General features: G+C 47.0%; 1 protein-coding gene across 7 annotated transcripts in view; it reads left to right on the plus strand.

The window, feature by feature from the left end:
- RNF220 (ring finger protein 220) overlaps positions 1–25451 on the plus strand; it is a 186734-nt gene that overhangs the window by 155696 nt on the left and 5587 nt on the right. For 5 of the 7 annotated variants that reach the window (XM_072041821.1, XM_072041822.1, XM_027463634.3 and 2 more), the window contains 5 exons: positions 930–1016; positions 2702–2757; positions 4450–4528; positions 20398–20506; positions 21774–21848. In XM_072041821.1, the coding sequence (XP_071897922.1) occupies positions 930–1016; positions 2702–2757; positions 4450–4528; positions 20398–20506; positions 21774–21848 (406 nt within the window). Of the gene's footprint in view, positions 1–929; positions 1017–2701; positions 2758–4449; positions 4529–5174; positions 6251–16770; positions 20370–20397; positions 20507–21773; positions 21849–25451 lie in introns of those variants that run through there. The other 2 variants (XM_072041824.1, XM_072041823.1) reach the window with 2 other exon arrangements.

A 25451-nucleotide genomic window follows, 5' to 3' on the forward strand; every position in this document is an offset into this window, starting at 1 on the left:
AGCTGTACTGGAAATGGCACCACCTTCCCCAGTTACCATGTTATTTGAACTAATGGGGATTCCCAGTTGCTCCCTTTGAGAGCTTTCTGTTGATGCAGCACAAATTCAGCCCCAGTTGGTGAAGTCTGTATGAGACTTTGCAGGAGATCAAAATTACTTTTTCCTCTGATACATGTTTCATAAGCAATACTCATTACCCATCTCTTGTCTCCATCCAAACTTCTTCCATGTAGATAGCTTTTCTTGCTCTGCGGGTAGGAATTTAGTTTATTTTCCAAGCCACCCACTTGATTTCAGGGGCTTTGTGCAGTAAATATTTCAAGCATTATTCACCTGCCACTGTAACTGAGAGACTGAGTTTTTATTCCTTTCATTAGACACTTCATGTGCAGAACTGGCATTAAGGGCAGTTTTCTGGAACTTCTCCGTCTAGGAGCTAGACTCTTCAGACACAGCTTCATGAATTCTGCCCTACAGCAGCTCTGTCGCCATCAAGGAGGAATTCCTTCAAGGATATTAGGCAGACATTGACTTAGCTGTGATGAGAGGGAATGTGTAGCTGTGAAATCAGATTGTGTTGAGATCTCTACCAGCCTTTAACACTGAAGCCCGAAGCCTTATCCAGTAGAAAATGTCTGCACCCCTAACAGAAATAATGGAGTTGTGTAAATTACACTTGCAGAGCTTGAGGAATTGTTTTTCTCTTCTAAGAGGCTGCAGCATCATGTTATTGTCTAAGGACTTGTCTGTATCTTTTCACCTAAAACATTATCCAGAATCTAAAAGCAAGTCCCTCGGTGGATGCCAGCACCTCTTCTTGTTACATATTTGTTTCCAGTTGCTATGAATCTGTTCTGTGTCCTAACCACTTTAGAAGCCCTTCCACTGTCTGCAGCAAGGCTGTGTGTTCCTTAACCACTTGTGCTCAGGTACACAGAGGCAGACGTTATCCCTTGCACTGGGGAAGAGCCAGGTGAAGCCAAAGAGAGGGAGGCGCTCCGAGGTGCTGTTTTAAAGTAAGTGCTGTGCCTTTCTAATTCACTTTCATTACATTTGGGGAATCTTAATTAGCAGAAGGGATCCATTCACTTGAATGCAAAGGTCATAATGAGGGAGGCTTGCAAAGAAGCAAGTGTAGTGGGTGGGTCTCCATCTCTACCCACGCAGCCTCATAAAGCCTACCTGCACACCCTCCCTCACCCTAGCCACTGCACCACCCAGCCACTGCTGTCATTTCCATGCGAAGTACTGAACAGAAGGTAAATTCTGCTTATGGGGAAACTGCTGTACCAGGCTTTGTGCATCATCATGCTTCACAATGAAGAGTAACCATTCAGTAGTAGTAGTAGCGTAATGTGATGCCACGTGAACAAGATCTGAATCTTGTTCAGTGCATCAGGAGTCTGGCACCTAGGGTGTGATTTCATTGCATCACGTTGGTGTTGCAAAGGTACACAAGCTAATCCTGCATGCAGGTCTGGACAGGGTGTGTGCTCTGGCCACTAATGTTTGTGGAGAATGTAGGCAGACAGCATTCAGTGCACTTGGGGAAGCATTTCAGGCAAATAAAATGAGTCTTAACAGGGAGCTAGGATTGCTTTCTAAGCCCTCTGCCCTGCATAAAACAGGGCTTAAATTACCCCTCTATCTCTTTCACCAAGTGATCCTATGAGGTCAAGGTTGAAGTGATTGATAGAGCAGTGAAATGAAGTTTTCTTACTGCTTAGCCTGTCACAAACACTAGTTCAAAATTAGGTTCCACTCCATAGAAATGTGTATTTGCCACTCTGGATCCAAACCATTGATCCATTCGATACTTTGCCAACAGTGTTAGTCCGTAGGCAGTGCCTCAAAAATGCTAAAGCTCCTCCACAGTTAAGAAAGGGGTATTGTAGCAGGAGGGTATCTGCTGTGGATACCTAATACTTAGAGAGACAACTGAAGACATGAAGCCAGGAGACCTAGTTCCTTTATGTGACTGGACCTAAGACTTTTTTTGCTGTTTACACAAAGTGCTTAAACATCTTCTGGACTCGTGATGTTGCTTGTAAAAGCGCCTTGAAATTCTGGCAACTTTCTGTAGAAATGCAGTAGGTTAGCTGATGTCCAGAAGCATGAGCCTAGGTTACGTTTTGATTGCAACTGTCACAGCGCACAGAGCTGAAATGTCATACGGCCACAAGTAGGCAGGCTGCTGGGAAGGTTCCTTTCTGTTACTGCTTGCAAGTGAGTGCACAAGGTTAGGAGTGGTCTGCACTTCAGTACTGGTGTTCTTCAAATGGGAAAATGGAAAAGATGGGACCTATGGTGGCATACAGTTACTCCGAAAGCAAGAAGCTGTTGGAAAGTGGAGGATTTCTGTTTGTCAGTAAGGTTTTCATCTTTGAAGTTGTGTATTCAGGAATGATCCTTAGGTCACAGGTGTTATTTGAATCCTAGGCCTTCAGTCAGCATCACACCCCCCGTGTGATTCAGCAGAGGCCCCAGCTAGAAGAAGAGCAGGTTGGGAGGTCACTGGTGGAGATGCAGACTAGCACACAAACACCTCCTGCAGCAGGCCAGCAGCTCACATTTGATGCCTAGACTGATGATTAGAAGTACTGGGAGAGATGTGTGTGGATTGGGGATGGAAGGGCTGGCTTTTCCCAAGCAACAAAATCTTCGTATTTAACCTTTAGCATTCTGCCTTTTTCTCTTTTAGTGGTGGCACACCCAGTACTCGAATAACACCGGAGTTTTCTAAATGGGCCAGCGATGGTGAGTGTTAAATATGTACATTATTCTATATGCTACAGGAGGGCAGACATTCCATATCTTCTGGTGGCCAGTAATTAGGTAAATTACAGTTACAAATGCTCTTGTGCAGTACCAGCAGATACATATGCACTTACTGTCACGCTATCTTTCTTGTAAATTTATAGCACAGCTAACTGTAGTCAGTGGATGGATCTGGGGAAGATCCCAAAAATGCAATTGTAAGTGGTACGGTGATAGAGATAGGGGTTGGATTGACTTGCTTGTCACTAAAAGACAAACTACTGTATCACAGAGGGAGCCATCAGAGCTTGACTATGTAATGTTGTTCAGCTGCTGGGGGTTTAAGCTATGTAGGCACCTGTTAATTTTTTTTTCCAGTTGCTTTATCATCTTCCTTTCTTTAAAAGGGGATGCTAGAGGTTCTGGGATTTATCCTACCTCTTGACCTGTAATAGAGACTCCAAAGCAAACAAGTAAATGTGAAATTTGTAATTCATGTTATTTGTAATTCAGATTATTTGAAAGCTTGTAGAATTAATTGGGAGGTGGGGGTTAAACCCATTCAACTGTTGCTTTGTTTTTATTTAATGCCAGTAGCACTGGAAATGTAAACAGCAACCCAGTGGAAATATGAGAATAATAAAACCTGGCGCTTTCCAGCTGTAGATGCCAAATCCATTTCCAGAGCTGGGCAGTGCTGTTCTAGCTCCCTTAGGAAGGGAACTGAAGCTCAGCGACCTGAAGAGACTTGTCCCAATGATTCTGTTCCCTGTTCTGTTACTGTAATGCTTTGGGCATTTGATTCCCAGCCTTTAAAGTATCTACAAGACGTAACTGACTGCCAGTGGAAAGGGGGGGGGGGATAGAACCAGTTTTGCCAAGGGCATGATGATTAAATGAGGAGCATAGGATATCTATTGCAGGCATTTCCTTCTGTGGGGTAGGCAATCACATCTATTTTCTGTGATGTAGGAGCACTTGCTTGTAGGTGTGTTCAGCTTCAGTAACTCCAGCGACAGCAGCGATGAGGAAGCAGCCCTCATGGCGCTCACTATGAGCTCTCTTTCCTTCATACCTTTTACATGAGGCAATGGTGCTGAACCTACAGCCCAGAGGCTGGCCCCAGGACTTCTCATCTGGCTCATTTCTGACTGTTATCTTTGCTGAAGGCTCACATCCCCTCCAGTGTTGGGAGGAGCCATGGGACTGCTGGTAAAGAATAGAGCTATGAGCAGACTGTTCTGTCGTACTAGTTACCTGGCATATATATTTTTCTCCCTGTCTGTGTCTAAAACATTTTGAAAAAAGGGAGGAGCTGAGAGCAGGGTCTGGGCTGGATAAGTTTGCCCCATACCCACCTTTCTGGAAGGACACTTTGGCATGGCAGCTGCATCAAACCTTTCTGATTTAAATCCTGGCTTAAGCAGATGACACATCTGTAAGGGTTGGTCCGTATGAAGTGAAGAGAGGTTGGGTGTTGTATCTTTAGCCCCAAATCTTAGAATTATGCTGTCCAGATAGGGGTCCTCCCTGCCAGACAGGGGCAGGTGATGTTGGTCTACTCTCTTTCTAAAAAGTGACATGAAACTGACTCAGTGGGATCCTCTGCTTCTGAAACTGTAACTCACTCAGACTGTTTCATCTCAGTGATCAAATGTTCTGTTACTAATTCGTCTGTTTTTCCCCCAACAGAAATGCCCTCAACGAGTAATGGTGAAAGCAGTAAACAGGAGACCATGCAGAAGACCTGTAAGAACAGTGACATTGAAAAGTGAGTGTCAAGTTGGATAGCTTTCATTTTTTCTTGGTTTAAGAACCATAGGGTGCCATCTGGCGTTCCCAGAAGCAGTGCTAGCCTGAGGGCAGGCATGTTTGAAGCTTTTATCAGTGAGGGGAAGTTTTGCTCTAACGTGAAGCCTGGTCTCTGAGCTGTTGTTGTCCTGACTTATCATTGCTATGTTCACACAGGGCCAGTGGGGAATTTTCCCACAGATATCTGCATGGGCAGGTACCCAGTGACCAGGGATTAAGAGCAGCTTTGAAATGGCTTCTTCACTGTAAGCTTACAATCTGTGTAAATAGATATACCCATGCTTCCCACCATATGTTAGGTGTGGTGGGTTTTCATGTGTTGTGTGGTGCCTAACAGTGCAGATTAGATCTGAGACTTTGGACAGGGGGTAAAGATTCAAACCTAGTTTAACCTGACAAAAGCAATTAGCTTGTCAAGCTGTACTTTGATTTTTCGATTCTTCCTGCAAGGTTTCTGCTATCAATGTATCCATGGAATCCTGCTCTTGCTTTTGCTGGAGAACTGACTGTATCATTTACTTCAGTTTTTGTGAGGAGTCCTTCACATTGTCTCTATTCTGTCTTTTTTCCATGGTACTTGCTTGTTCCACACTCCATCTCTCCAGCAAAGGGGATCCCAGCAGTCCCATAACTTGGCAGGAGCTTCGCTGAGAGAATTTCTTTTCCCTTAAGATGCAGATTGCATCTCTGTATGGCTGCTCATGAAAATATGTCTCAGTTCCTGAGTTTGTTCTACCTGCAAACCTTCCAGCTGAATTACAAGTTTTGAGTCTCAGTGTTTGAATGTTTGTAGTGGGTTTACGTGGCAAGGCTTTGGTAGCAGGGGGCCATAGGGGTGGTTTCTGTGAGAAAGATCTAGAAGCTGCCCCATGTTTGGGAAGGGCCCCATTGTTTTCCAAATCTGAGCCAATAAGCGATGTTGTTTTGCGCCTCTGTGAGAGCATATTTAAGACAGGGAAAAAACTGCTGCGCCACACAGCAGCCGGGAGAGTCAAGGGAGTGAGAAACAGCCTTGCAGGTGCCAAGGTCAGTGTAGAAGGAGGGGGAGAGGTGCTCCAGGCGCCGGAGCAGAAGTCCCCTGCGGCCTGTGGTGAGGACCATGGTGAAGCAGGATGTCCCCCTGCAGCCCATGGAGTACCACGGTGGAGCAGGGTTCCACGCTGCAGCCCGTGGAGGAGACCACGGTGGAGCAGGTGGCCCTGCACCGATGGAGGCTGCCGCCTGTGGAAGACCCCTGCCGGAGCAGATTCCGGGCCGGACCTGTAGCCCGTGGAGAGGAGACCACGCAGGAGCAGGTGATCTGGCAGGAGCTGCTGCCCGTAGGGGAGCCAGGTTGGAGCAGTTTTCTCCTGAGGGATGGACCCCGTGGTACGGACCCATATCTGGAGCAGTTCTGGAAGAGCTGCTGCCTGTGGGAAGCCCACGCCAGATCAGTTCGTCAAGGACTGCATCCCGTGGGTGGGACCCCACAGCACAGGGGACGAGAGTGACCGAGAAGGAGCGGCAGAGAAGAAGTGCTGTAGACTGACCATAACCCCCATTCCCCCGTTCCCCTGCGCCGCTCGGGGGGAGGAGGTGGAAGAGGGTGGATGGGGGGGAGGTGCTTTTGGTTTCTTTCCTTTGTTTCTCACTTCTCTAGCTTGTTAGTAATGAGCAATAAATCTTACTATCTGTCTTCTTATGCTGAGTCTGGTTTGCCCGTTACACTAATTATTGCGTGATTTTCTCGTCCTTATCTCAATCCTTGAGCCCCTTTCACATATTTTCTCCCCATTCCTCTTTGAGGAGGGGGAGTGAGAGAGCGGCTGTGGTGGAGCTCGGCTGCCCACTCGAGCAGAACCACGACAATGTTTGATAAAGCAGGTGCTCCTCTTCATCTCCTTCCCTTTCTCTGCTAGGTGGATATCCTGCAGCCTAGCCTGGGATAGAAAAAAAATGTTTTATCTGCACTGTGTACTTGAGTAACAACCTCTCTCCTCAGCCTCCTTCTACAGGCTGCTTTACAGACTTCCTACTCTGGCAGCTTTTGACAATCCAAGCACAAAACTACAGGCTCTTCACTGTTGTCATGGACTGTGTTAACTAGGGGATTTTTTGAGTCAATAGTGCCCAAAATAAAATGTTGCCCCATGATCATTTACATTTCGTGGGGTGAGGTACACTGATAATTTGGGATGGGGAAAAATCTCATAGTGAAATTAAGCTGAGTTTGCAGAAGGTTATTTTGCTAATGTAATTTGTTCTTTTCCTGTCACTGGTCCTGATGCAAGACATTGTGCCCCTTGTAGGTTGCAGGGTATCGGACAGTTCAGGCAGCCTGGCAAAGTGTTTGTTCGCAGTCAGGGGTTAACTGAGGAGACTCCCTGCTGCAGAGGAAACTGCTTTGTGGTCTCGGCACTTTGCTTTTACAAGACATTTTATTGGCATGTCCCAAACACGGGCTGTCTGCCGTTTGATACTTCTCAGTGAGCAGACTTTGGCTGTGGACTACGGAGCTGGAGAGCACAAAGGTCAGTGCAGAAGCAGCTTTGTCCTTAAAGCGAGCCAGCTGCTGCGTGTGTCCTGGTGGCAGGGTCTTGAGGATACATGCATCCCTTCTGCCCTGATCTGTCAGCTTTTGTCTCAGCCACTGCTCGGCTTCCCTTTGGGCCTCCTGCCTGTCACACCAGCGGCCCTCACCCTCCCAGATCCACTCCTATTGAAAATCTTTAAACTGCAGGAGCTGAAAGGATTTGACATTTTCCAGAACACTTGAGCTCAAGTGATAAAATTGACATAGCTTTAATAATCTGATCAAAGAGGCTTTAGCTAGCACCTTTTGAAGGATCCCAGAGTCCTTTCCAAACAACGCTCTTGCCAACTCTGCTGTGAAGTGGAGGAGTGTGTGTGTGCTTGCACGTGTGCACGCACATGTGTATGTGCATGCACCTTGTTCCACAATAACCTTGCCCTGCTGAAGCTTCAGTGCCGCAAAAGGTGCGAAAGGTCAGCAAAACCCGATAGAAATGACAGGAAGAGCCTTAGTGTCTTGCTGAATCTTCCCGATAATGCTGATTTTTAAAGTAGCAGGGAGAGCTTTTTGTTTTAAGGCCCTTTATTTCACCAAGGTTCAGAAAGCAAGATGGTGTTTCAGGTGGAGAATTCCTAACTGCTATTTTTTTTTCCTTCTTCCCTTTGAGATTCATGTGTGATAAATAGTTTCTGTCCTGCCATTTAAGGAGTCTGAATGCTCTGTGTGCTTGTCGGTGTAGAGGGGTTCTGTTAAATTAATTGATAACAGGGATCAGAGCTAGAAGCCTACAGAAAAGGAGGGGGAAGGGTTTCATACTGTCTGGCTGTTTCCCACTCTACTGCTGAGCCATGATATATGGCGACCCAGCCCAACAGGCTAAATTGATTCATCTCTAGTTCCTGTTTCTTAATCTGGAGCTAAATTGGTTTCATTTTTCTTGTTTTGGGTGGCGCTTGCAGGAAGTTTTTGGCAGCTTCACTTTACACCATTGTTTGTAACTTTAATTTTTTGCTTTTAAATCTCAACGTTATTGATTGGCATGTTAAGCCCTGCGTAGCAGCTGATTAGCATTTTTGAAAATGTTCAGAAGCACGTGGTTTGCCACCGGGGTCAGCCGTGCTCCCCCTTCAGAGCAGTGCCTAATAGAGTTAGCAGCAGTCTGTGTAGTGATCCTTACCTCGTAAGAATGCTTTTCCTTCCCCCTTCCCTCTTCCAAAAATAAGCCTAGGTGAGGAGAACGCTATGTTTGTGTTTTGTTCGGCTTTAATTCATTAGTACTGTACAGCAAGCCATCCTCCCTATGGCATGCTGCTGAAATTCTTTGCAAGTTACTTCAATCTAAACCCTGTGGTTTTTTTTTTCTTGGAAGTGTCTGGCCTGCCAAATGACCAGATGGGGCTCGGCTCCCCCTGCCCTGATGGGTCTTTAGCTCAGGAAGGTTTCCTGCCATTGATCTCAGCTGTGTTAGGTTTGAACTTTGGGTGGCAGCCACAGGTAAGGAGAGGCCTGGTGCTGGGCCCAGCTCTCCTCAGCTAATCTTGCACATCCATGGCGATGTCGGGTGTGTGGGTGCCACAGGGTGCTGGAGGCTGCTGGGGAGAGACAGGTCGTGTGTGGTGGGGTGGCCTCAGCAGATGGCCAGAGCTCAGCTGCTGAAAACTTCCTCATCTTGACGTGAGATGCAGCTTTGCTCGGCGAGAGCGGCCTGCCCCTAATTGCCCAGATTCCATGCCCCAACTCCTCCACAAACACTGGGCCCAGCTGAAGGCCGGCTGCACGCTCAGGGCCACCAGAGCGCCGTCCCCACACAAGTCTTCCTCCCTCCTCCCTCTGAGGTGCTGCCCGCAGGGGCGCCGGCGCCATTTTGAAGCTGAGGTTCCCCGGGGTTAAAAGCCAGCATCTTAATTCAGAGTGCCAATGTTCAATTTTGCTTTCTGCCACCAGACTAGATTGCAGGCCAGCGAAAGAGTCTGGGTTAGTGGCCCACTGGGTCACCTCCCATTTGTTTTCCTCAATTTTGTGTTGTCATAAATTCATTCCAGCCCGTTGTGGTTGATCAGTTTATCTCCGCCGGGGCAGGGAGCGCTGCGAGCATGATATATGACACAGAGCATTGTAGCCAGCCTCTCCATGAATCACTCCAGCTGTTTGGTGTCAGCCCCAAAGCAAACAGGGCCCGGCCGCTGAGCGTTGACTACGATGAGCTCAGTATGGGAAGAGACATGACGTATGAATGTTTATTTAATAATTCTCTAATATTTCCAGTGAAGTGTGGCTGTGCCTTCTGAGGGGGGGGGGGGAGTTGGCGGGAGGGGAGGAGGTTGAAGAGGGAAACTCTAATCTGTTGGGGTGGGTCATAAATCAGGCAGACAACATCATTAATCAGGGATGGGACAGAACTGGAAGGAGGTGGGACTGGAGCTGCCATCCTCGGTGGGAAAGGGGCTGCACTCTTTATTTTATTTTTTTTTTCCGTAAAACAAATCTTGTTTCTGATTCCGCTTGGCCCCAGCAGCACTGCCCGCATAATAGCAAACCCGGACACACGGCTGTTTAAGTGAGTACGCTACCTCTGCCATAAACCTCACGATGCGAGCCTGCCAAGCATTAAATCCCTTTATAATTATCTTCTTTATATAACACTTCATGCTCATCATGCTTCATTGGATGAGATGCTTGTTGGGTTAAAAAGAGGGTCTGGGAGACAAAAAGCAATTGTGTGTGTTCTATTTTTCTCATCTTCTCTCCCCCCACCCTCCCTCCCACACCTCTTTCCAAAGCAGCTATTTGGAAAGCATTGGCTCCGGAGGAGAGCTGGTGCAGGATCATGTGAGGAAGCATCACTTAAAATTAGTTCAGGGTGGATTCCTTGTGCAAAGAGTGAAACGTGTGAGAGGAGTAGGTGAGGTTTGGGTCTCAGGCTCTCTGCTCCTGGGGAGATGGGTTGAGACTGGAGCCTCTGCTCCAGCGTGAAGCCAGAGGATTAGCTCAGGCCTCAAAGGGAAGGAGCCATGCTTAAGCCACTATGTCACGGGGAAACAGAAGCCGTTGTGCATTCACACCAGAGGATAAGCATTCCCAGCCCTTCGCTGTAATGTCACACCATTAATAGGTTTTGGCGGCAGACAAGAAAATCGTAGAGCAAGGATAAAATTTAAAAATTACTTGGAGTCATTAAATGACCTAGCCCTTTGTGCTCCAAGGGCGAACATGATGCTGCTGGTGAGGATCTGCAGCTGGAGGGTCTGCTCTGAGACCAGCCCGTGCAAACCTGAGACAAGGTCCAGGAAGCTGAACTGAAGCGTGGGGTTGCTGAAGCCAGGCCGAGGAGGCACGGCTGGGCTGGGTGCTGCTTGTGTCTCAGGGCTCGTGTCCAGATTTACTGTGTATTTTGTAGGTTTAAGTTCTTCCTTTCACTAATTCAGTAGAACATAATACATACTGGTGGTCACAGTTGGAAGAGCGTGTGGGCAGATGTTGAGTTTTTTTTTACGAAGTGAGACATTCACATTACATCATCCTCCAGGTTGGGTGTTCAGGCTCTGGCGGTGGAGAGCTGGGCTGGGTTTCTTGATTCTGCTCCCTCTTTTTAAAAGTTATGTAGAAACTGGGTATGCCAGTGATGGCCTCAAACCTTATTCCCACTGTGCTAACTGAAATTCTGTCACAGCTCGCCACAGGCTAGTGGTTAACAAAGCCCAGGAAGGCAGGCTAATGGTAAGAGCTCAGACCTGGGGTGAAGATGGCATCTCTGTTCAGCACAGCTGTGTCCAGAGTTTTTGGTCTAATTCTCATGCCTTGGTGGAGTTCTTTATAGACATGTATTTGACAACTTTCTGTAGTTTGTCTGTAATGTTTCAGAGCTGAAGTGTCTGCTAACCCAGGGTGGCTGCCGGCGTTGGTGGCAGTAGCATCCCTGTCCTGCAACAGGTTCAAACCCAGGAAGGAATCTTCTTCCGATCTTGGAGGCATGGTTTAGGCATCTTGCCCTTCGTGTCTCTTTGCCCTCCCCTGCTCTTCTTTTTTTTTTTTTTCCTTTTTTTTCCTTTTTTTCTTAGTTTCAGAAATGCTGTTAACTTTAATTTGTGGAGTTGCTTCCTGGGAGTGAAAAATCGATGGGGGGCTATCGCAGTGTGAAATTCGACTGTCACTATTGAGCTATAGAGTTAGCAAGATGTCTCGGAAGGTAAAAAATAAATCGTGGCCCAGCAAGTGCTCAGCTGTGCTATTTCAAAGGGGATATGAGGCTGATGGTCCGTTAGAGGGTACTTCAGTTAGATGGATGATGATTCCCTGTGAAATATTGGAGTTATTCCATAGGTAAGAGAAACTTTAGCTTATAAAACACAAAGCAGCTGCCTTCTAACAGATGAATTCTGCCCTTAGATGTGTGAGCAGCTTGTCAGAGAGAGGACTTGTCCCTAAAATTAGCCTGTCGTGTTTAACAATGTCTCTGATGGAGCATTTTGGATCCCGCTGTGTTCCTTCTGAAAATATTTTGAGGATGTGACTGTTTATTCACATCCCTTACCTACGCTGTAAGAATTAACAGGCAGGGATGGATTATTTTTTTTATTTTTTTTAGGAAATATTTGTATGGTGCCCAGAGGCTCTCAAGAGAAAAGTAACAATTATTTTTAATGTCGGCTGTGTTCCCTGTTTGGATGGGAATGTTCCTTTGAAAAGCAGAAAGGGGGTCATCTTGTGCCCCTTCCAGTGCCAGTTTGCTGTTGCTCCTGTGCATCTGTTGGAGGGCAGCCCTGGCCGTGCAGGCTGTCTGCGTACTGGCATTAATAGGGCTGCTGCTTTCTTTGGCACTTGCTGGCTATTATCGCAGAACTCAGTAAGTGTTTGTGCTGTGCCAGCTGCTGTGTGACAACAGGGCGCTGGATTACAGCTCTCGGTAGTTTATGCATTTCTTAGATTATAGTTGGTAAATATAAATATGAAAGAGTGGAAAAAAAAATGAGTTTGTGTTACTTCTCAGCTAAACCATATCTGGGACAACTGTAGAGCGTGTAATTTTCTCTTACGCTCGTATGCACAGTTGTGATACAACCGAGGGGAGCTTACTGTTGTAGGAAGGAGTCTTAAGCTGTATTTAGCTTGGTGGAGATTTCCCAAAGAATGTAATGACAGCAGAATTCATTATGCTTTCATATCTCCTCTGCCTCTGTAACACAACCCAACAGTGTCTCTCCCCACAGTGTTAATACCAAGTGATGTAATTAACGTTGTTTGATAACCATGTTGATTTTTGCCCTCGCTTCACTGTCAGTGCTCATCTTTACTCACTCCCCACCACCGTGGCCAGTTCATCCTATTTATCCAGCCACTTCTCCTCCTTTCTTTCTTGTTTTGGACGGTTTCTATCCCCCCAAAGCTGCTGTTTCCCACTCGGTTGCATAAGCGTCCCAGCCCTTCCCTTGGATGGCCAGCTCATGACCTGTCCTTCCTCCCCATTGCTTGTTTCCTTTTCCAGCTCCGGGACCACAGTTGGTTATGTGATACTAAAGTGCATTGGCCTCTTTTAATGGCCTCGTGTTTCTTTTTGAAGGCACGATTACCTTAAATGATGCTAATTCTGAGCCTTTCTTTCCCCGTGAAAGGAAACGGCCGCGGTGTAAAAGTTCTAGGCCGGGCTGCACAAGTTGTAGGAAGTTGTCTGGAGGATGTGTTATCGCGCTGCCCTTGTGCACCTCCAATCAGTGCTCATGAATGGAGCTTCTGGAAAGCAGATCACCTCGACAGTAAAGCCCTTAAAAGGCTGCAGAGGAATCCAAGTGCTGCTGTAGTAGCAGAGATATTTCCTGTTTATTTCGGCCGTTTGGAGGCAGGCCATGGGAGTAGAAAGCATTTCATTGTGCGCAGGGGCTGGCCGCAAGACTCTGCCACATGTCCAATTTCTGAAGACTTTTTCAGTTAGGAATCTGCTATTCCTCTTTCACCTCAGGGATATTTTGTAAATTTAATGCCCTGAATGTCCAGCCAAAGCTACTGATGATCCCAGACTACCTCCAGGCCGCAGGAGGATGTTGGGCTGCCACAGATTAAGTCTTCCAGGAGAGAAACAGTCTTGCCTGGCTCTACATGGAGCTTGGTCACAATCCAAACTTGTTTGCTTGTGGATCAAGACAAGTCTTGGTAGGCTGGAACCTCCAACCCATGTTTTTCACTGGGGAGAGGGGCTGCATTTTTTTATCTCCATTGCCAGAAAAATGGCCCTGATTTATGTTCAGAAAGGATCTCTGGAGGTGCATCATGCGTTGTGTTTGGAATACGCTTGGGATCACCAGGTTGAGGATTGTATTTGGAAGGTGAATTGACACGTCAATGCATTAGATATGCATTTATTTATATTTAGGCATTCTGTTTGGAGGATTATTTTCTAACTCAGCCAGCGCTGCCTCAATAAAGCCTTGCTGCAGCAAAATACACTTTCGTAGCCTGGCTTTTTCCTTTATCGCCAGTAAAGCAATGGGATTGCATTTATTTCCTCTTTGGAACAGGGGACATGGTCTCTAAATCGAAATCAGAATGACCCATGCATTCTTTCTCCCAGCTTTCATGTCGAACCATAATTGCTCAAATGGCACAGTTAAAATTTTGGCGCGAGCTCAGACTTTCACTAGCCGTCTTTTTAAATCAGTCCCAGTGGCCAGCAGATACTGTGTAGCCCTACAAATGCATCTAAACATGCTGACTCCGAGGCTCCTTCCATTCTGAATGATCAGCGGTGCCATCTGTCTCTGTTTTGATTGGGGCTGGGCACATGTGTCCCAGCGAAATGTGGGCCAAAAAAAAGAGAGAGAGAGAAAGAGCCAGTGCCTGAATTTACTTCCTGCTCCTGTAAAGACATTGTTGGGCTCTGTGTTGTAGAGGCGGAGGAGAGATGAAAGCATAATGAATTCTTCTGTCATTAAATTCTTTGGGGAATCTTTACCCAAGTCCCAGCTAAATGCGGCTTAAAACGCCTCCTTGCAGCGGTAAGCTCCCCTCAGTGGTATTGCGGCGGTGCATGCAAGTGTAAGAGAAATAATTCTTCTTGGGGAAAAAAAAAAAAAAGACAACAGTTTTGGTTTGCATCGAGATGAAATTAGTCAGAAGCAAACTCTGGATTTGGCAAGCAGATGATGGTATTAACAAGTTGTGCAAGCAAGTATAAAATAGAGGCGCTCATGACGGAGAGAGCCGCGGCGGCTGTGTGTGTGTGTGCCCTTGCATGCACCCCGCTCCAAATTCACAACTTAGAACACGGAAATTAGAATGGGGAACATTGCATTATTCATAGCTTGGCAACCAGAAGCCAGGGCACTTTGCCAAAATAAACTATTCTCTATAATTACAGGTGAAGCAACATTCTTTAATATCTTACAATACAAAAACATACATTAATCAAGGAAAGAGGGCTTTTTTTTTTCCTAGAGGACAATAAATTAGCATCCTTGCCAATTTCCTCAATACATGTGACAATGTTTTACAGGATTATAAGTCAGCCTTTTTCAAGGAGGTTAGGCTAAAAACAAATAAACCCAATAAATGAGATTTTTAGCTAAATAAAGGGGAAGCCAGCTACTAAAGTGTTGATGGCTTGCCAGATGATTTGCTTTTAGTGCTGGCATCCTCATAGACGGAGGGTCTAAACTTCAGTTGGTGTGATTTGACCTGGCTCTACTGATTACAGCTTTGCTGGGCAGTTTGCTGCTGCTAGGGATGCGGCCCCTTCTGCTGTAGCCAGCTCATCTAGCGAAATAAAATCGTGGCACATCGTGCCAGTGCTGTAGGCTGCACCTTCTGGGGCACTTAGCACTCAGTCTGCCACCAGCGACTGACGCTCGGGTTCTTTTAGACTTACAATACTTAAAATTTCTGAGCTGTGTCTGTTTCCCTTAAAAGCCACCTGTGACTTTCTGATAAAATGGATTCTTTCACCAAGTTGAGAACAACAAATGTTCTTCTCCCTGCAGACTTAGGGCTCCTTTCAGGTGGTGTTTGACACACAGGTAACGAAGAAGTTTTGTTGAAGATTACATATGGCGAGGTGGTGCCAAGACAGCACCATCGTGCTCTGCCAACCCTCGGTGCTAAATGGTTCGGTGCCCTTGTCACCAGCATCACAGCAGCTCTGCCCACCGTGTTGCAGTCTGATGAAACCTGGTCACTGGGCTGAAAAGGTTGCTCTCACTCAAATATATTGAAGGATTGTTGCAGTGAAGTGGTTGCACAGTGATGTTGGGGTCTCCTTTGGATCATTTTTATCAGGTCTTAAAGATGAGTGCCCCCCGAGGCAAGCTGTGCACAGTAGGCTTCCTCTTCTGCAGTGCAGCCATGGTTATGGTAATTGTCATCCCTGGATGTGGCCAGGAGCAATTTCTTTGCTCCTGGAATCTTCCTTCAGCTCGACTCTGCCTTCAGAGCATCGACCAGCCTGTTTCTAATATTTATGATATGTAAGCTGCTGGTGACCTGACCTCTGCCCCCGGTGCGGGGAAATGGCAGGTGTGTTCTGCTGGGATCAGGTCCTCCACCTTGCACAAGGGGAGATAAAGTCTTTGTTTAAAAATAAAGACGTCACACTCAGATTTGTTGGGGGAATGTACGTTCTTCCTTCTGCCACTCTGTGTTTACAGGCTTATGAAAACAAAAATAAATGCACGAGGAAGAGAGAAGAAGGTCAGAATATCAAGTGTCAAAAGTAGCCCATGAAATTTTATTAGTGGTGCGTTTAATCAGTGCTAAGCATTTTTTACAAGGTACATACAAACAGTGGAATTGTAAAAATTTATGGAATGCTGTGTACAGTGTGGCCGTTTATGAAGAAAGGAAAATTTATATCCAGCAGAAATAAACCAAAGGGGAATGTTTTACGGAGACTCGTCAACAGCGGGGTACGTCAAGTGGGATCTGGGTAAGGGGAGGATAGGGTATTCACAGGGGCTTACTGATCTTTGGGGTGGTTTTCTACCTCTTCAGCAATTAAGTTTGCATCTTTCTGTGGCTCTCACGTAGGATGCTGGATGCAGTGATGTGTTACTTTTTTTTCCTGTGTGGTGGAAAGGAAACAGAAGTGAGCAGCTGCTGCTGGTGTCTGGTACGGAGCTCTTGCTCGTGGGCTCATTCCAGTGCAGCAGCTTCTTGAGCAGCATTTAATATCCAGCTGGGAAGGGTTAACTGAAGCCAATCACTTTGACATCAGCATCTTTTTGTTTCCTTTTTGGTCCGGTATTTTGTTGATGATAAAGCACAGACTTAGTCAATTGAGAGATTCCAGAGCTGCAGAATCAGAGATAATTTAATTAACGGAATTGCTTGTGATTGCCCACTGGGACAGCGGGTAGGAATTGCTCGATTTAATTTGGAGAAACAAAGATCACATGCATGCTAATGTTTGACAAATAACCAGTGTTTGGGTTAAAGTTTTTTGCAAAGAGGAGGCAACCACTTCCCATGGGAGATTTCCCGGGATGTGATCGCTGAGTAACAGCTCAAACCTACAGCTAGGTCCTTGTTCTCTCAGATGGTATTTTTGTGCCTTTCTCCTGGCCTCTTACATGAACAAAGCAAGAATGTGCTCAAAGGAGGAAAGTTTGTTCTTATTTTTGGTGCTGACAGGAGGGGAAAAATGCTATGAACAGTAGAAAAACATATTGGGCACACAAACTGGAAACTATCGAGTGCTTTTTTCCCAGTCCTGTAGACTTGCTCCCTGGTGCCCAGCATCCACAACCATGACTGCCAAGTTGCAGAAGAGTTAAACACAAAGTCCAGAGAGAGCTGCAGGACCCAGCTTCCTCTGCAAGGAGCCCTTCCTTCAGGTTTTTGCTCATGTGCAAGGAGGTATCGGCGAGGCTGCTCACACCTGCGTGGCCGGAGAAGCAGCAGCCCAGGGCTGGAGGCAGAGCTCTTTGCAGCAGTTGTGCTCAGCAGGTCTCTCCCAAGGCTGACAAATGACGTTATCCAAACACGTCAAATCAGAGCAGCGAGGCGCAAAATTGCTAAACTAGTCCTGCATCTAGCACGAGGTCAAGGCAAAGCAGGGAGCAGGGCTGTGGAGCCGAATTCCTCCTACGTCTTAATCCCCTCTGCCTTCCTTGGCAGGGTGACTTGTGCTTGGCTTTCTGACCCTTGCTCCACCCTGGCCTTACTCACCCCGTAAAAATACCCCACAGGCTGCTCCCCGCTGCCTCCTGGAGAGCTCGCATAAGGTGCACACGCAAGAGGGAAGCCTGAGGGAGTTCCCGAGATTGCTGCTGCAGGAAGAGTCGCTCCTGAGCGATACTTATCTTTAGGATACAAGCAGCAGGTTGACGGTAAAATGTCACTAAAGGGAATGGCATGTGTCCCAAGTGTGCTGGCCACCACGGGAGCCAGACACATGGGAAGTGACTCTCGTCTTTATTCCATCCCTGGAGGTAGTTCAGTTTCCTTTATTTACTAATGTTCTCCCTATTTCCCTTGACCTCATTTCCTCCGGCTTTTCGGAAGCAACCATGCAATTATCGCTCACTTTGGGTTGACCCTTGGCCCCCGTGTCCCTGCTCGCTGCTGCTCCGGGAGGCTTTCCTGAAAGCTCAAGTGCAAAATGCTCACTGGTGGCCAAAAACCTCTCTTGTTGAGATAGAAGCTGGCTCTCGAGCACCACGCCGTGCATCAGGATTTGTCCGGAGAGCGCGCTTGGCACGGAGAACATGGGGTTTAAAGACGGTCACAGCTGAGCTTTGATCAGCTCCGGGAGATACTGCTGTGGCTAATGTTCCCTCTCTTACCAATGCACCCCAGTCTTGTTAATAAATGTATATTTAACAATGTCTGGAGCGTATGAAGTGATAATAACTAAATCAATACCTCCCACATTGATTGTCCAGGATCCCTACAGCGTGACGCACGCAGCGGTGCGGTAATTTTCCAGCTAACTAGCACCCTGATCTACAGCCCTCCTATTGATTGGCCATTGTATCAGGCAGCCTCTGAGCGTTATTGCTTATCCCTCTATTCAGCCTCCTTTTCTGATTCATTCGTTTATTAGTGGACAGGTGCGATTATCTCAGAGGCTTTCCGAAATTGGCTGATGGGGGTCAGCCATTTAGGCTTCCATAAACAAGCCATTTTGTATCTCCTCTAGCTGGTGCAGTGGCAAATTTTTCCTTTTCAGGCTTTGACTGTTCCTGGGCTAGGACAGGGGATGAACTGGCCTTTGCCTGAATCTGCTCAAGCAACCCTTCAAAGGAGGAAGCATCCTTCCACAGACAGTAATGGGAGAATTTATTAGGGGTTTGAGGTTCCCGCTTGCCACCTGCTTCAGGCAAGAGCTGCACTCGCTGCCTTTAAAGTTTTGGTACCCTCATGCATGCAGAAAGGAGAAATAGATTCCAGAAAGTCAAATTCAACGGCAGCCTTCATCCAGCATCAGCTTGTTGACAGGCCAGACTGGAAGGGAAATGATTTTCTCATCCCGCAATAATCTTCAAGCTATAAATAAATAATTCTGTTTCTCCCTCAGACAAAACTAACAGCTTTCTGCACTTTCTTTGAAAATACTGACAACTCTCCCTGGAGGGGCAGAACCCAAACTGGGATCTGATGATAATTTATACCAACAAGCAGGAGCAAGTGGATGTTTCACAGCAGGGAGCTCTGTTTCCTACAGAAGCTCTTTCGTTTGGCTCCAAGGAGTATTTATTGATACCAAGATTTGAGTGCAGCATCCCTGTGCCCACCCACGAGGCTATCATGGGACCTGTATTTCTTGGCCTTTTTTTTGCCGTTTTAAATTTTTTATTATTTCCTAGTAACTCATTTGCAAGGAATCTTCATCTGATTAAGGTCTCTGCTCTGAATTCCCAGTTAGCTCCTGCAGCGTGTGATCTGCACAAAGGTAGGAGTGAAGCTGGAGGAGCTTTACGGCGCTGCTGCTTAACCACAGGCACCCCTGCAACTCCACTTTCTTCTCAAGTGTCATAATTAGAACAACCATTCAAGATCTTTTTGACTAGCTCCATTCCGAGTGTAGTACGTGGCTGCTTGCTTTACTCACAGGACCAGGAATTTGGTCTGTTCAGGCTGTGTGGGAGACACCCCAGGTCCCTCCCTGAGTGCTGGGGACAAGTGACTTACCGAACAAAGGAGCGGCTGAGTGCATGCAGTGCGAGTGCTGAGGTTGCAGCTCGCTTCATTGTTCGTAGTAATTCCCCTAAAGCCAGGTTTAGCTACCTGTTGATGAATTATCCTCTAAAAAGGTGCAACAGATGGGTGGTACTGGGGTTTATGTTGTGATTGACGCAATCTCTGGTGGCGAGGTATTCTTCAGGTTCTTCCAGCGTCTGCTTGGACTGGCCTGAAATTCACTGACGTAAATGAAAATTGCTGTTTTCTTTTGTGTTTTTGTTTTTCCACTGGGGTGACAGCCTTAATGTCAATGCAATGCTCTTAAAACCTTTCCTGGGGAATGTTTCAGGGCCCGTCCCTGTATCTGCACTGTGTAGGAATCAGATTTTGCAGCATGCCGGAGTGACACATCCTTGTCCCTAACGTTCCCCGCATCTCATTTGCTAAGCGCTCCTGTCTGCCCTTGCTTTTAGGTTGGCAACTCGCTTTTTTTCACCAGCCTTGCAGAACCATGAAAATACACTTGCCTGCCCTCAGCACAGTGCCTCTATGACAAAAGAGATAATGCTGCCCATCAAAACTGACCCTAGAAAATGGGAAAGCAGAGGTTGTAAAGCTGCGTTTATAGCTGCCTGTTGGTGCAGCGTCTTTTGCTTTTGGCTTCTCCTTCTTTTCAGTATTAGAAACCAACGAGCTAGGAGGTTGTTTGATGCGAAAGCACTGTGTTGATCCTCTGTAATGAGCTGATTTTGTGTTTCTCAAGGTTGATGGTCAGCAGAGGCATCTGTTCTCTAAGGGGAAGAGCAGCTCCTATTGCCCGCACAGAATTAGCTCACCAGCTTGGGGCAGCACACGAAGCCTTGTCCAAAGCATTTGGCCCCAAAGAATCTCTTACAGGAGACAGGAAAGGAGGCAGAAAATAAAAATAAACAAACAAACCAAAAAATCCATTATTTAAGTGTCCATGTCCTGCAGAAACTTGCTTTCTGTGATGTTGGCAGCCCCAGCCCCGTTGTGTTCTGTCGTGACGTGTTTGCAGCTGTACAGTAGCAAACCTCAAAGGATTCACACTGGGCTTTTCAGCAGCTCGTTTTCAATGCGAGTTTAAATGTTGCAATCTCCTGTGCAATACCCGCTGTGAGATCCTTTTTCCCCAAACTCTCAGCAATCTCGTGTGTGCAGTGATGCTCATGCTCCATCATCTTTTGCAGAATTACAGAAGACTCCGCAGTGACAACATTTGAAGCGTTAAAGGCTCGTGTCCGTGAGTTAGAAAGGCAGCTCTCCCGTGGGGACCGCTATAAATGTCTCATTTGCATGGTGAGTAGCACTCCAGTTGTGGTAATGAATCAGAAATGTTTTGGTATCTCTGCTGAGGAGGGGAAAGCTTTTTCCTTTCTCTTTTTTTTTGGGGGGGTGGGAGAACTCACCTTCTTCCCTATACACCAAGAGTCTCTCTTTCCTTTTGAATATAGGTGCCAGGTATTAGCAATTGCCATTTCCATACGTATTAGATGGCTCTTCAGTTTTGTAGCCATCCATCTGTATCAGAGGCCACAAAAACCTCAACCTTGTAAGACTTTCAAGCTAACTCTAGCAAACTCCCAGATATTGGCGTTCTCTTCCTGCATGTTCAAATTTGTATACATAAAGGAGTAGGATCCATATGAAGCCCCCTGTATGATTTGAGACCAGGAGCATTGCCTTAGTATTTAAAAGTTGGCCGTGTCCTGCTTGCTCTGTGGTGAATCTGTGGCCTCGCTAAAGAAAGGCAGCAGCTCCCTCTGATGGTCTGAGCGTGCAAAGCTTTGCATCTCCTGCTAGATTTTCATTCTGCTGAGAGCAGGAGAAAATTCTGCTTGGCAGAGGGCTCCCTCTGCAACTTCAGCTTGATGCATGGTGCTGTCTCTCCCACTCACGACTTGTAGGCATGGGGATAGCAGTTCTCATATCTCATCTCATGGAAGGCACGACAGTTTGCTGCTCATTTCCAGAGGTTTAGTAGCAATCGTGGAAAACACTTGAGAGTGTGTGTCTGCTGAAATAACATCAGCCTTCTTGGGATATAGTTAAGCTGTTGCTGCAGAGTAGGGAGTTGTGATAAGGGTTAATCTTACCCTGTTGCTGTTTGTTGTTTTTTTGGTTTTTTTTAATATGATCTGGTGACCTTTCTGATGGGAATAATGGCAGGTGGCCACAGCAACTTCAGATGCTCTTGTGATAACTGTGCTGAGCCAGGTCACCACTTGAGTGGATTATGGGCTTCCGACAGGAGTTCTTGGAAGCCGGTAAAATGGACTGCAGGAGGCTTCTGCTTCTGCTACACAAACATTGCTGTCTCTGCTCTGTTCTTACGTGCAAAGTCAGCAGAAGTTCATTAATGCAAGACCCTCTTAATTCTGCTTTGTTTTTCTTTTGTCTCACACCTCATGGTAGGCCAAGATAAGATGTATGCTCTCTTGTTATGCTGTTAGGTTGCCTGTAGTCTGATGGCATACCCACAAAGGAGGGTGCTGTGGTGGGGTTGGGAACAAAGAATCAGTAGATCCCTGCTGTGGAAGTAACCTGTTTGCTTCTTTTCCTTCAGGACTCTTACACAATGCCCCTGACTTCCATTCAGTGCTGGCATGTGCACTGTGAAGAATGCTGGCTGCGGACTCTGGTGAGGCTCTTGGCTACTTTCTAATTGACTTATACACTTCTCCCTCTCTTCTGGGATACTTTATTTTAAATCACCATGGGGAAAGATGCCTTTTGCTTTATTCTAAACAATTTGAGTGCTGTGCATGCAAACTTCCCGGTCTTTGCCACTTAACACCCCGTCCCAGCTTTGTCTTCAGTAAGTTTAGTTTGAGTCACCCTTACCAAAGTACAGTCCTGCTGATTGCTTGCTCCTCTGCTGCTGTGGGGAGGTGTAAGAGCTCTGTGCTGAGTACAACATTGCCTTACAGTAACGCCCTGGGAGGCATCCATGCAGAGGTAAGGCTGTGGGACTGGAGGCCAAATCCACGGAGATCTCATGGCATGAGTGGCTTCTGGGAAGCCTAATACTCACCTGAAGCAAAGGGGATCATCTTCAGGGAATATAGCACAGACAGGAGCTTTTACAAATACAAATCTGTGTTTCTCAGGTTATTTGAAATAGCACTGTGCAGTTTCCAAGCATATCCCATACTGTTTGGAAGATTGGGGATTACCTTGAACGCTGAATAGGTGACCCAATGCGGTAGTAATTTATATATGTGCTGAAAGACATCAGGTTGAAATTTAAGGTGTTATTAAATAAAGTGTTTTCCTTTCCTTTGTTAAAACCATGGGCTTTATAATCAGCCTTTCATTTCCCCTGCGCAGCTGATTTTCAGGCTCTCGTTTCACTCAGGTTGGGGAGTGGAAAATAGTCAGTGGTGCTTTCCAGTTCTCTTGTTAGCAAGATGATACAGTGTTGGGTTGCAAAAAATGTAAGGGAATGCCACTCCTAAAAACTGTTCCTGTAAGGCATTACAAAATCTGCTTTATGGAACACGTTGTGTGCTTGGAATTACGATTAAGCCGATCATGCTCCTTTAAATCCTGCCTATTAAAAGTCTTGTCCAAGAAAAGTTACCAGGATGGTGAAGTGCCTGTGGGCTTGAGTACTAATAGCAACTCAATAACTTGGCCATCCCTTGGGCTGTATTTTATAGGTCTTCAGCTACACCCCATCACTCCTTAGATTATACAAGCCTTTGTAAACATTTTAGCAGCATGTTATAAAAGACACATATGTGGCTACGTAGCTGTGAGGTGTTTGGGTGAATGTGTGCTCTGCCACCTTTGCTAAGTGACGAGTAATCTTGTTCTTCTGCCGTGCTACAAGCAGAGGACAAAACAATAATTTCTTTTTCGTTTTCTTTTTTTTTTCTAAAGCCTTTGCTGTCTCTTCTTCCCAGCAGCCTTAAGTGATGTTTTAAATCTGTCACAACAATTTCCAATTGTTCTTAGGCTCAGCAGCAACTTTCAACTTCAGCCAGGCCCCTTTGTTCCGTGTAGGGTGGTCACGGCTGCCAGTAAGAACTGGAAAACCTCGCTCCAGGTGCTAAGAGGTTGGCATTTACCCTTGCAAAGGGGAGCGACCTCCCCTCTAGGTACCTGTGAAAGGTGGGGGGATTGAGCTGGCTCCCTGCTACCCGCACAGGGCTCTTCTGCCGACCACTCGGGCGGGATGGGAGCAGTCCAGCACAGCGTCGTATTAGGACTTGGCACTTGCATAGGGGAAGCAATTAATAAGTGGCTACTCATGTGTTCCCCAGTCCTAGCCTCTCCCTGCAGCCCCCAATTTATTAAACCAGGCCTTTTCACAAGGCGTGCTTGCACTCTTTTTCCCGTCTCAAAAAAAAAAAAAAAAATCTCCCAGCCTGGGTTCGCATGTTTCTAATGTAACCATTAAAATGTAGCCCGAAGACAGCAATAAAAACCCTGGAACGCCTTGGTGCTTTTGTGTCTTGATCAAAGTCAATGTGTGTAATCTCGTTAAGACTGCCCTCCTTCCCCCCTCCTTTTTTATGAATTTAATGGCATACAGCAGCTGGGCTCAGTGTTTAATGCTCACCAACCTGCATTGTTCTAATTAAGGTATCTCCTTTTATTTCGGGCACAAAAGAGACTCTTGTTTTTTTTTAACAAGCGAGGAGCTGTGGGATAGTGTGTGTAATAATCGCTGCCGTTACCTTTCCCTGGGTATAAAGCTGGCTCCCCGGCGGGGGCAGGAGGGGGGATCGGAGGGAGCCTGCGCGTGCTGCACACATTGCGAGGCTTGGCTGGGGGGAGAGGGGCAGCGTTTTTCTTCTGCTGTGCAATAAACAATTTGTTGGAGTTAATAGGACTTGGGGCGGGCGGGCAGTGGCGGGCTTCCGGCCGCTTTTGAACATTCTGGAGACCTGCCATCCCCGCTGCTGCAACGTCCCGGTCCTCCCGTGAGCCTGTTTTATACACGCAGCCCAGATCTGATACGGAATTAGGGAAGGAGTGTGGCTGGGGGGGGAGAGGAGGAGAGCTGCACTGAGCATCTTGGGGCTGGAGGCTCACAGCGCCTTGTGACAGGGTGTTGGAGATGGGCTGGAATTCGCTGCTCACATCTGTCTGCAGAGCAGGGGAGGTAAAATGGGTTTTAAAAGGTTTAGGGTTTAAGTATTTCCTAGGATATAATAGTACAGTGATCCGAGTATCTCTGTCACCCTCTGACTTCCGTGGTGTCTCGGGGCACTGATGAGGATTAGATCTTTCAAGTGGCTTTCTGAAAACAATTTTTGGACTTCTGGCTCTTGGCATCCAGTCCCAGATTAGTCCTGCTCTGTTGCTCAGGGAGAGGGGGAGACGTTTTTAACTTCTGACTCTACCGATGGCTGCTGGGCTCCCTACCTTAGGTACCGTCACACCACTCCCCCTCTCCCTCCTATTGCTCTGCTGAATTAACGTGGAGAAAAGGCTGGGGTCGTGGCAGCGTGCAGGCCTGCACAGCAGAAAGGGCCCTGGAGATGGTTTAGGAGAACAGATCGCGGTGCTCGTTGAGTCAGCCAGCAGGGCTAATAGCTGAGTGCACACAGCCCTCGTCAGGGTGGCCTTGGAGAAAAGGAGGAACCATCGCTTCATCCAGCATCAGGACACGATGAATTAAGGGGTTTTCTCCTTCCACTTGCTCCATGAGCAGAACCTGAGGGCTGTGGGCCAGGGCACACACAGGCTTAGGGTGTGCCACGTGTGCTGAGCAGCTCACCAGGCTGAACCGGGACACAAAGCTTGAGCGACTGCTACAGTCCCTTTTGGGAACCCCCAAAAACGTGCAAGTTTTTCAAAAGCAGGAGAGGAAATGGTGTGGCAGGAGGGAGGGCTCATTTCCCTGAGGCGGGTGCCTGTTCTCAGCTGGCTGTTGGACTGCTTCCAGGTGTGTGGGATGAACCCGCCTCTGGAAGAGGTTTGTCTGCCCCTTCTCTATCCTTTCCCATTAAGCGAGAGGGACCCTGCAGCTATCTGTGGGTGAGGTTCCTATTCTCCTGCTCTCGGGAAAAACGTTCTGACAGCAAAGATTGGCAGCCTGCTGCGGTGCTTTTCTGGGGAGGGTTGGAGCCGCCGTCCTTGGAGGTTTGGGAGAACAGGTTTGATGCACGTCTGTCAAAAGTAATTCACGTAGAGGTGATCTTGCCAGGGGAACGGGTTGGTGAGCCTTGAAGTCCCTCTGAGCTGTGATTCTGTGACCTCCCAAACCCCGGCATCCTCCCTTACGGAGTAA

This window comes from Anas platyrhynchos, chromosome 8, assembly GCF_047663525.1.
Source record: "Anas platyrhynchos isolate ZD024472 breed Pekin duck chromosome 8, IASCAAS_PekinDuck_T2T, whole genome shotgun sequence".
Taxonomy (NCBI): Eukaryota; Metazoa; Chordata; class Aves; order Anseriformes; family Anatidae; genus Anas; species Anas platyrhynchos.